At 35.9% G+C, this 12,449-nt stretch overlaps 1 protein-coding gene across 1 annotated transcript in view; it reads right to left on the reverse strand.

The window, feature by feature from the left end:
- ROCK1 (Rho associated coiled-coil containing protein kinase 1) overlaps positions 1 to 12,449 on the reverse strand; it is a 91,595-nt gene that overhangs the window by 29,907 nt on the left and 49,239 nt on the right. Inside the window, exons 12-19 of the mRNA XM_085319337.1 lie at positions 10,171 to 10,259; positions 8,824 to 8,872; positions 8,403 to 8,538; positions 7,934 to 8,025; positions 7,561 to 7,807; positions 5,612 to 5,718; positions 4,261 to 4,411; positions 3,147 to 3,307 (exon numbers count right to left, since the gene is read on the reverse strand). Of these exons, the coding sequence (XP_085175463.1) occupies positions 3,147 to 3,307; positions 4,261 to 4,411; positions 5,612 to 5,718; positions 7,561 to 7,807; positions 7,934 to 8,025; positions 8,403 to 8,538; positions 8,824 to 8,872; positions 10,171 to 10,259 (1,032 nt within the window). The remainder of the gene's footprint in view (positions 1 to 3,146; positions 3,308 to 4,260; positions 4,412 to 5,611; positions 5,719 to 7,560; positions 7,808 to 7,933; positions 8,026 to 8,402; positions 8,539 to 8,823; positions 8,873 to 10,170; positions 10,260 to 12,449) is intronic.

Here is a 12,449-nt window from a genome sequence, read left to right on the forward strand (position 1 = left end):
GCACCACTAAGAAGAGTACGGCCCTGTCCTCTTTACACCCTCTCATCAGATATTTATAAACATTGATATGATCCCCTGCTGAGACTTCTCCAGGCTAAACAGTCCCAGCTCTCTTAGCCTCTCCCTTTATGTGAGATGCTCCAAGTCCACAATCACCTCTGTGGGCTTTCACTGGACTTGCTCCAGCAGAYCCATGCCTTTCTTGTACTGGGGAACCCAGCACTGGAAACAGCATTCCAGACATGGTCTCACCAGTGCTGAGCAGAGGGGAAGGGTCACTTCCCTTGACTCACTGGCAATGCTCTTCCTAATGCAGACCAGGATACAGCTTGCTTTCTTTCCTCATGGGTGCACTGGTAGCCCAATGTTAACTTGTTGCCCAGGAGAACTCCAAGGGCCTTCTCTGCAAAGCTGCTCTCTAGCAGGTCAGCCTCTAGTATGTACTGGTGCATGGGGTTATTCCTTTCCAGGTGCAGGACTCTCCATTTCCTTTTGCTGAACTTCATGAGATTCCAGTCAGTCCAGTTCTCCAGCCTGTCAAGGTCCCTCTGAATGGCAACACAATCATCTGGTGTATCAACTACTCCTCACAGTTTTGTATCATCTGAAAACTTGCTGAGGGTGCATTCATTCTCATCATACAGGTCATTAAAATGTTCAACAGTACTGGTCCCAGTATCAGCCCTCAGAGGACACCACTAGTGGCCGGCCTCCAGCTGGACTTTGTGCTGCTGATCGCAAACTTGAGCCCAGCAGGTCACCTAGTTTTCAATTCACCCCACTGGCCCCTTATCTAGACCATATTTCATCAGCTTATTTACAAGAATATTACGGGAGACAGTGTCAGAAACCTTACTCAAGTCAAAGTAAAAGGCATCCACTACTCTCCCCTCATCCACTAGCCTTCTGTGATGAGATAACTGGCTTATCAGGTTGGTTAAACACTATTTCCTCTTTCTAAATCCACACTGGCTGCTCCTGATCACATTCCTCTCTTTCATATGGTTAGATATACTATCCAGGATTAGTTGCTCCATCACCTTCCCAGGAATCAAGGGGAGACTGACCAACCTGTCATTCCAAGGATTCTTCTTCTTGCTTTTCTTAATGACAGGGGTGACATTTGCTCTCTCCCAATCCTCAGGAACCTCTACCAACTGCCATGGCCTTTCATAATCAAGATAACCAAGAGGAGCATCACAGTGATATTGGCTAGCTCCCTCAGCACGCATGGGTGCTTCCCAACCGAACCCACAGACTTGTGTGTGTGTCCAGTTGGTTTAAGTGTCCCCTAACTTGATCCTTCTCCACCAAGGCTATCTTCATTGCTCCAGACCTCCCCTCTAGTCTCAGGGTCCTGAGATGCTTGAAACCCAGTCTTACTAGTAAGGAGTGAGGTGAAAAAGGTATTCAGTACCTCTGTCTTTTCTGTCCTTTGTCACCAGAGCCATGTCCTATTTAGTAACTGGCCCACATTTTTCCTAGTCTTTCTTCTGCTGCTTATGTACCTACAGAAGCTTTTCTTGTTGCCTTTTATTTGCCTTGTCATTATCATCTCCAGATGTGCTTCAGCCCTCCTAACCCCACCTTACATAACCCCTTAACTGCATGCTCATATAGTATGTCTATATTTCTCATGGGTCACTTGCCCTGCTTCTACCTCTTATATGCTTCCTTTTTATGTTCAACTTCAGTCAGGAGCTACTTGTTCATCCAGGCATGCCTCCTTCTGCCTCTGCTCGATTTCCTTCTTGTCCTACAGACTCTCCACAACATMCTGAATGTGAGTTCCTGGCAAGCAGCAAAAATCCCTAGATGGCAGGTTAGGTTGGCAGATGAGAGCCTCCATTCCCTGCAGCAGGGAGTCTCCTACTAACACAGGCTGCTTCCACATGCTGCTCCTGCATGCTTGAGGCTAAGCTGTTGTAGGTGCTCTGGAAAGTATTCCCAGCTCCCCATCAGCTACAAGGGGAGTGAACCTATTCCAAAATTGCAAATCTTGTAGTAGAGCCTTCATCCTAGCATCAGAAGYCACCAGCTTCCAGCCTTCCCYGTTGTAGGAATTTCTCCTTTCTGAATCCACAGGAACTGACTCTGCCTGCCCATCCTCTACAGTTGGAGGTTCAGATTCCTGAAGCTGCAAAGTCTCAGATAAGATCTGGTTGATCTCTTTCTCATCATCTCTGATGCTGCAAAGTCTGCTGACCTCCCACAGCTCCCGCAGAGCAGCACAGCTCCTCAACCACTGTACACCTCCTGCAGGCAAAAACCATAAACTCCAGCCTCAGCCAGAGGCCCCAGGATCTTGCTACCTGCAGCCCAAGACTTGCAAACCTGCATCCTCACTTCTGAAGCTCCTTCGGGGTCAAAGTCTTTGACGTGGCAGTAACAGTTGCTCCAACAGCTGTTGGGAACCAGGCCCAGTAGCCCTTTACCACCATAGCTGAAGATGTATATGCTAGTCTGAGCAGCATTAATAGGATCTTCTTTGAACCCTTATCTGTGAACTGCTGTCTTTTAGCTGCCTCCATTAGCTGTGCTCTTACAGGCAACAATGGAAAAAATCTAAGTTGTCACCTGGAAGGTTATGAAAAACTGTGGATTTCAGAYCTTAAAAAATTCTCACCCTAGAAAACACTGCAGCCTAATAGCTATATAAAAAACTGATCTGCAGAAGTCATGACCCATAAGAAAGGGGTTACCACTTTCCTTGCAAGTGTTGCATAAAAAGGGGGATGAAACTCTTCGTATTGATACCTAATTTTCACACAGAATTATCAAATCGTTTTTCTTTGAACAAATGCTCTTCTAGAGAATGCAAATTCAGAACTGCAAACCATCCAAGTCAATCACACTATTCAGACAAATTCACATGCAAGTTTTTCCTTAAAAAAAAGGAAAATGAAATACAAAAAAAATGGATTAATAGCTAATAGGAGTTGAAATATCTAAGGCATCCAAAATTAGGTAACAAATGGAAATTATCTTACACTATTTAGGCTAACTACTGTCTTCAGTAGTTATACTGAGAAGTATACAATACACACATTTCAATGTATGTGAATTTAACTTTCTAATTTTCAATGAAACTAACACTTCTTATTTTCATTATACAGAGAACTGTCAGTGATGAACATTTTACTTACTTCATCTTCCAGTCTCTCCTTTTGCTCAAGAAGGTGTTCCAGTTTCTGCTGAGACTGCTTCAGGTCGAAGTCAAGCATGGAACACTGTTTTTCAGCCTGAACTATTAGATTTTCAGCCTTTTCTCTTGCTGCCCTTTCTTCCTTTACTTTTTTTTCCATTTCTAAATAAGATTTAAAAAAGAAAGAAAACATAGCATCTACAAGAATGTCTTCCTAAACACAGTCTTAAATACTGTAATACTTTCCAGTTTTGTTCAGTTATTTATGTTCTCTGCTGCCAGATGAATTGATTACTGAGCAAAAACTTTCTAGCATTGTTGCAACAAGCACTTAAACAGAACTATTAATTCCAATCTGAATTCAAAACACTGGAATACTATCATGACAACTGAAAGATAAATAGTGGAAAAAATATACACATTAAAGATATACATTCTTGAAATAATCATTATGAAGTATTATAGGCAAAGCCTGATTTCCATGAATAGATAACAGAGGGAAAGAAAAGAAGCGCAACAATTCAAATTAGCTTAGTAAAAAAACTACAAACTAACTACATGTGCAACTACTGATGACCTCCACAAAGAAAACTCAATTTATTCAACTGAGATATCCGTGAATCAAAGATGTGCCATGATATCTATCTATGCAAGAAATTTCACTGTGTTCTCTACTGTTTTCAGACAAGTCTGTATGTACAGTGCCTAACACCACCACTATTTTTAATGCAGTTACACAGGAAGGAACATGATCCAAGACATCTGTCTTATTAACATACTCTTTCCATTCCATTTAGCATTTGCCAGAGCTTAGAAGAGTCAACAGAATTTCAGAAAACAAGGCAGGTTTCATTATTGCAAATGCAATAACTATTCAAAATGTTATAAAACAATGTGATTTTTTTATTGTGTATGTATCATGTTATTTCGTGAAAAATCATTAAAAATGTAACTCATTATGTTTTATAATTTTGATGTGTATTTTCTTTATGGTAGGGATTAAACTGTTGTATGAGAATTGTACATTAAATAAATACATTTTAAGATAATATCATAATTAATAAACATTAACTATGTACTTATATCAGAATCTGAAACTTTCAAGAAACACTTACCACACATGGCAACTGATTTTGCCTCCTCTATTGATTGATGTTTGTCAGTTAACCGAGCTTTAGTCACTTTGTGTTCATTTACCTCCTGTTCTAACCGATCTTGTAATGATTTGAGTTTGTAGTTCAAATCTATCTCTAAATTATTCTTTTCCTAAGAACAAGAAAAAAATATCGCAAGGTTTCAATAATACTTCTAAAATATCTGAGGGAACAACATTTCCTTTTATTTCCTTTTTTAGTGCTCATTTTTTGTTATTAAGAAATTATCAATATTATTTTCAATGTTTAGAAATAAAGATAATAGATAAAACCTGCATTCAAAGTTCAGGAGAAAATTTCATTAATTTTATTCAGTAGCCTATAGATACATATGAAAACAGAAACTTCTTGTTCTGAATAAACTGCAGGATGTGCTATTACATAAAGACAATTTCTGTAGTTTTTTCTCATCAGTGATCACCTACACTGGAAATGTCAACTATGCCGTGGACAGCACTAGAGCACAGAGGAAAGGAACAGAATGCAGAAGACTTAGCAGAAAGGATTTTTATCTCATTTTCATTCCTGTTATCTACATGTTATTCAGTTACTTCATTGCTGGGAATCCCAAGCTTCAATAGTAACTCACGAAGCAAGCACAGTATGAGTTTTGATGGACAGGGACTTGATTTTGGATCACTGCTTTATATTACTCCAAATGAAAAAGACTCTGCTTGCATCTTCACTCATGAGAAAATATATCTCTATGGTTCATATTGGATGGACTAAACAGCACAGCAAAGCTYTACCTGACCTCAAAAAGTAAGGTTAGCTATACAGCCTGTTTGGAAAAATGACKCAGGATCTGCTTCTATGCTTCTTTGCTTGTTTCTCTATCTTGGTGAGATCAGAGACGTTAGAGAACATGCTTCTGCCATTCTTCAAGAAAGGAGGAACAAAATTCAAATGGCTCAGTTCAAAAGTTGATCAAAAACTTTGACACTGACTCAACCAAATTAAAATCCAGTAAGACTAGAAACTTAAATGTCAGACTTTARAAAGCTCAGATTCAAAGATTCTCAGCAGGCAAGCCTCTGTAGTGGCAGTCAGGCAAGCAGAACAAAAATAACTGGCTATTGGCAGAAGAGGTGGATCCTTTAGTAAGTAACAACAAACGACAGACATGAATTTTGTCTCCAAAGCTACAAGCAAGAACTATGTGAGGACTCAATAGATCTACTGTCCCAACAGGATCTTAAATTAGTTAGCACTACTTAGTTCACTGTTTTAACACACACGGATTACAGGAAGAACATACAACTTACAACAATAAATACTATCTGAAAATCTGATGAGAACATTTTACCAATACCTTTTCTGAATGATTAAGCATATCTTGTGCTTGTTTTCTTTCTGCTTCCACTCTTTCAAGATTATTTTTAAGGTTTTTTACCTCTTCTTGTAAAGTTGTAATCCGAACTGCCATTAAAAAAAATCATTGAACATTAGTTACTAGACTTAGATCAGTAGTTTTTTTAAACTTTCTTTATTTATTTATATATTTTTTTTTATTAATCTTTTATTTCTGGCCTCCTAAAATATTCCCACCTTAAAAAGTTGTACATATGTGAAAGCTATATATTGTAAAGGTAAATAATCTTTTCAGCTATCCTTTATGCACATCATTAGAAATAGTCCACAGAAAACAAAATCACATGCAGAGCAAGTACTTGCCTCCTATCAATCCTAACAATGATACGCAAAATTTCTTTAATTAAGGCAAGTTTTCCTTTGGCATGCAGTAAATATTTTTTCTAATATTTATTCCACTAATATTGTGTTATATGTGTATAAGGCACATTACACAGAAAGTCAATCTTAAATAAATCTAGAGGTGCAAATGCAACATACATTCTCCTACTGTGACTGAAGTGCTTTTCCATAGATAGAAAAACTATTTGCCCCCTCACACTCTTCCCTCAGCACTTTATCTGCTATTTTTCTAACTGAAAGTTTATACTAAATACTAAGTAATATAATGTATTTCTAGACTGAAGAATTTGCATTAGTTCCTTCAAAATAAATAAGTACATAAAAAAAAYTTTGAATTAGTTTATATTACACCAACTACCTTACATACAATACATACATAGTAAAAGGCAAAAATATACCTATYGTAATTCTCAAATACTTCTGTTTATAGTGCACCATGCTTAGATTAATTTTAAACATGAAAAGGCATAGAAAAAGAGAAAGTCTTTTAGAATTCTGTATTTTTCTTACTCATTTAAAMTGTGTTTTTAAAATCAGCTCTATCTGTTTGAACTATATAAAGGTATTTGGMTATGTACCAGCAAAGTACCTTATGCTATACCCTTCAAAAGAAGATCCCTTTTCTGCAGGCAAAAGTGGACAAAGTGCACAGAGGAGTCTTCTCATGTCATTTTACCTCCTGCTTGTAATTATTCACAAACTTGACCAAACTACATTCAAGTGATTCCAGAGGAACTTTACAGTCATTCAACTGAAATTGATTTACTATATTTGAAGCATAGTCAATAGGCAACTTGATTCTCAGTAGTTTTTACCTCATGCTAGAGAATATAAAGTTTACCTTAGAAAACAAAACAAAAAACTAAAAATCTCAACACTTCTTTTCAGGCTATTAAGCAAAAGACTGTGCTTCACAGAAAATGATTTTTAATACTGCAGGTGGATGATTTAAATTTGCAAGTTGAGAGATAGGACTGATTAGCATAGGTATAGTTATGAATAAATATATCTATAAAGTTTCTGGTATGAAGAATCAGAAGTAAAAGTGATAAAAAGTTCCAAACATCTGTAAAAAGGGGAGTTACAAGGGTTTGTAGACCTGTATCCTTTATGATGCTTTTCATCTTGTTCATAAAAGYAATCTAGAAGCATCATAAAGGAATAAAAAATCCCACAGTTTAACAGTAAAGTAGCTTTCTCCACAAATGAAAGAGAAGGAAAGGCAGAGTACCTCAGCTATAAGAAACAGTGTTATCTTTTCTGTAACAGTATGCCATCTTTCACCATTTTTATAGCATTGGTTCCATGCTTTTAGTCAGGACAGCCCCATAGACTTACAACAGATGGTTCCCACAGCTTGCTCATTGATACTCTTTCCCAAGGGCCACTCAGACACAATTAGGAAGCTTGCTCTAAACTTCAGGAGTTGTTCTAGTGAGTCACACTCAGTTTGCAGACCGGATTTCCTGACTYTATGTAACTGTACTTTTGCAATTAAAATAGGATTATTACATTTTTTTGATAAAGTTATAATTACAGAAAGATTACCTTGTAGCTCTCCAATCATTTCAGATCCATGACTTCTGTCTCTTCGTTCTGATTCCAGAGCTGCTTGCAGTTGGTAATAATCTTTCTCCACCTGCAGCTTTGTGCTTTCTAGAACTCTGCACCTTTCCTGCAGTTCTCTGTTCAGTGATTCTACCTGATTTAATGACTTGCTCATTTCTGTGTTACCCTTTCTCAGTCTTGCTGCTGTATCTGATTCTGCCCTTAGCAAATCATTGGCTTCTTCTAGCTGTTGAAATAAAACAGACAAGATTCCCAAATATAAAAATTATCAGAACCAATTTTGTTATATCTGAATGCTCCAAAATGCTTTTCAAATCTATGAAATAAGAGACAATTAAAAGAAATAACATACTTGTTTCTGTAATTGTGTTATCTTCTCATTTGTTATTTGTGAATGCTGACTAATTTTTTTCAAGTCTTCTATCTGATCTTTTAGCGTGGACACTAAAGAGAAATTATAGTATTAATACTGCAGATCAAAACATAAACATGTTTAAACAGAAATTCCTAGCATATAATAGATATTCTGTTGGCTTTTTTGTGCCTCCCCCATCTTTTTTTTTTATTTTAATCATTTTCTAAGTCAAATTCTACAGTTGTAGAATAACAATATACATATTGTAGAAAATAGAATATGACAATAAGATAAAAATATTTTTATTTTTAATAAGAATGTAAGATACTGAAAATTTTTCATGCGTTGATTATTTTAAAAGGTCCCTTTTAAAATTACGTAGCATTAAAGATGCTAAAATAAATAATTATTCCTAAAATCACATCATGCACCTCATCAGTTCAGACATCTGGAAAACACGGCATACCTTCATTTTCCATATTCCGTCTTTTTTCATTCTCTTGTTCAATTTTTCTTTGGTAGTCACTTATCTTATGTTGTAATACCATTTTTTCCTTCTCAATCTGAGACATTGCAGTTTCTAAGTTCTTCCTTTGATTTCCCTAAAATTAAAAGTATTGGCATTTTCTATTCATATTTTAAAGAATGGTCCAGATTCAGTCCAGAAAACAGAAGTCACTGCGATTTCTAAAAGCAAAACAATTTCTGAAAATGTTTACCAACAAAAAATACACACCTCCTGACACTAAATTTTGAAATGTGGTAGCTTGGTCTCAAATATAAATTAAGAAAATCTTTTAAGTCACAGAACAAATGTCTTGAATTATGAGAGTACTATCTACACTTTTTACTCACGTAAGAAGACTTCAATGAGAAAAAAAAGTTACCTCTTCATCCAGTTCCTTCATTATCTTGTCTAGCTTTATGTTTGAAGTTCTAAAAATAACAAATCATTTAGTAATATATGAGATGGATATATTATACATGATTAGTGTTTTACTAGTTAAATAATTTGTGATATAATAAACAGTCACATTTTAACTAATGCTATTTTATTACAAACAAATTGTAGAAAATCATCAATCATTCAAAATAGTTTATAAAATACATTATTAAATATTCAACTTATATACACAAAATTTTACCTCTCATATTTTGTCCCTAAATCTGCAAGTATAAGAATGAAATATGTAAACATATAATTAAAATTAGGATACCCTGGTGAACTGTTAGTTTGCAAWAGTCTACAAAAATTTCATCTAGTTGTGAACTTCCCAAGTAGCTAAAATGGTTCATTCATTCAACAGYAGACAGCTCCCCACTAAGGATAAAGATATTTTATTTGAAAGTCTCTCTGTTGAAGTAATGTAAATGTCCATAGTAAAATCTCCCAAAAGTAGTTTGACTGCCTTAACACTGATACTACACTATTCTGTTTTTGTAGTTACCAAACCCTCTTCAAAGTGACAACGACAAAAAAACACTCAGAGAATGTTACCTGGCCAGCACAATAAGTAGTAGTTACAGAAATATATCCAATCTACTAACTATACAGTATACAGCATGACAAATCAAAGGAGACACTGCTGTGCTTTGACATCATCATCAATATTACTTCAGCAAAACAGCTGCTGAAGGGGAATTTAGTCTGTACAGAATCTGAGTAAAAATGCTGTGATTATCAGAAAAGAAGATTCTCAACTGTTTGCTCATAAGCATGGGTGCAAAAAATAGGTAACAATTTTTCAGATAGATACTTCAACATGGTAGGCAAAGACTTTAGAAAGAAAAGTGTTGTTCTTATGTATCAGTCACAGAGAAAAGATGCAGATTTCCAACAAGTACTGTGTATCTACAAATAAGAGAATGTCAATTTTAATATTCCAAAATATGCAGTATATACAATATTTAAGAGTTTTCARAAATCAGCATGTCCATTGTGTACATCAGTTCAGTAAAATACAGAACTCGGAGCCATCAGGCAAACTCATATGGTTAAGTATTCAGAAAGAAAATGTGTGTTAYGCGGATGCCCATGAAAACAAAGAATCTTCTTCATACTATACACAAGAAAACCATTCAAATATTGGTTTAGAATGATTTAAACCTGTGCCTAGAATTGCTTAGAGGACTACAGTATAATTTTTAATGTTATTCAGGTAATCCCTAAAGCAATAATACTGAAGTGTTAGATGTACTTAAATTATGGAAAAAATTAAAGTTCAAAGTCTCACCTGCACTTTTGCTCCATTTCATCTTTCAACTGCATTTCATTATGTAGTTGTTCTTCCAACTCATAGATCATCTTCTGCATATTTTCCAGCTTTAAATATATATTTGTACATGAAAGAACATGCATTAAATTTATGAACTACAAAAAAGTATTTCAGAAAACCATGCRCAGCTATCACAGTCTACTCACTTATATCTAGAAACTATGTTTTTAGTATATTAAAATGTGATAGTCCCACCAAAATAGTCTAAAAGTAAGTTAATTACAAGAAACAACTCTAATATTATGTAAATATATAATATGAAACCACATAAAATTTTACAGTCATGAATATTTCCAGTGAAATTCATGGGGCTAAGCCAAGTCCTCCTTATATTTTAGATGTAGGATATTACTGCACAGATTTAAAATATTTTTATTAGYCTCAAAAATTCTCTTTTTCTAGCATGAACAACCACATACATTTTACAATGCATCTTTAAGTCTCAACTAGTCCAGGAAGCAAAACCAAGTCTGTCAGTAATTATTAGTGGGAGGAAAGGGCTCTTAGTTGAGATATTTTTTACAGACATTACTGTACTAAGCTTTGAAAATAGTAACAAGCTTCAGATGTTAATGCAGAATGTTACTGCGTAGTATTTATTGTTGTTTGTCAGCAAGATAAATTCAGAAAAGCATTCTTTTCATGCAGTCTATCTATCTTTCACTGGATCTCTGGGCACAATAATCCCACTCCATAACATCAGCAAAATCCTCAACAACAAGATGGTGTCAACTTTAAGGAAGCTCAGTAAGTCAAGCCTGTATTGATTCACTCACTAAAACTTTCTGGCTCCTCTTGTCAGGATTTCAGCCTTATTTACTTTCCCACCTCTCCTTCAACACTCTTGCAACTGCACAGAGGAGAATCACAATCCTAACCTAGATTCTCTACAAAGCAACATGTAGTTCTGACATTTTCTGTCTTGGTGTTTGTTCCAACTTCAAAAACTCTGGCAATCGCCTGACTTTCTTTTGCACAATCATCCCAGAAAAAGCAGCAACAGAACAGCTCTTCATCCGTCTATCTCTTCCTTTCCTTCTTCTCCTACAAAATGCACCAAGAGAAACTAGAACTGCACATTAGGATAAYGAAAAGGAGACAAACTATGCTTATCTCCATTCTTCCTTGATAGAAACAGTGAATATGCTCTCAGCAAAGACTGTTCTCTGTTCAGTTCTAAGATCTCATGTTTGGCAAGGTATTAAAGCATGCTTTACCCATATTAAATTAGAAAACTGTATGCGAGATTATTTTGCCTACTTCCAGGCAGGCATTTTTTCTTACTTCCTACACTTCAAWTCATTTCTCTTCTTCTATTCAGAAGGAAAAAACATGGAGCACTCAGATGCTCTCAAGAACAGGAGATCCTTTGTCATTTCCTCTTTTTTCTTTCACTCTCTTAAGCTGCTCTGAAATATTCAGAGGAGGAACAGAGACACGGCAGCTGTAACTAAAAGAAACTTAAATATTTTATACATTCACTATGTTGTATTCTATACATTTACTACTGCAYGCTCTATATATTTACTATCACAAGGCTTTGAGAGAGGAAGGAAATACTATACTTCTGCTTACACTAACAAAACAGCTCTGGCAAACTAATTTCTGGTGTGACATATAACACCAGTTAGAAGAGACAACAGTTGCAGTCAAAAACCRGAGCGATGAGCTCTGAATCAAAACTTTGAGGATAAGGACAGGAGAACTAGTACATAAAACATTTCATTTGTAGGAACCACTAAGAAATAAAGCAAGTTTAAAGGCTAGCTCTCACTSTACTAATAAAGGACCACTGATAACGCACAAAAATGAAGGAGCAGGAAGTTGTTTCTATGTCATTGCTCTTCCATTTCTTGGTTGCTCATTTCATAACCCTTCCAGACAGGCTGCATAAAGGAACTAAACAAGAGGGGTAAGGAAGAGGTCCATAACGACATGGAGGTATCTGTACTTACTTCTGCCTGCCTGGACCTCTATTGCTCCTCCTGCTTCTTTCTGTCTCTGGAAGCCTTTACAGTACTATACCCCAAGGGGCTTATGTCAACACACTGTGTGGTCAAATTACATTAGTACCGGAACACAGGCTTTCAGAGAAGTTTTTGCACAATTTGATCTCAATAGCTTAAAAAAATACCCCAAGAAAATCCTGTGCTATAAGTAGCAGTTAGTATAAAAACATCCCTTTATATTTTAGTTTGTTTGCAGTTTCCATCTGGGGAGTGGGAGAGGGAATATGG

This window comes from Rhea americana, unplaced genomic scaffold, assembly GCF_003343005.1.
Source record: "Rhea americana isolate MKP2758 unplaced genomic scaffold, rheAme1 scaffold_58, whole genome shotgun sequence".
Classification (NCBI taxonomy): domain Eukaryota; kingdom Metazoa; phylum Chordata; class Aves; order Rheiformes; family Rheidae; genus Rhea; species Rhea americana.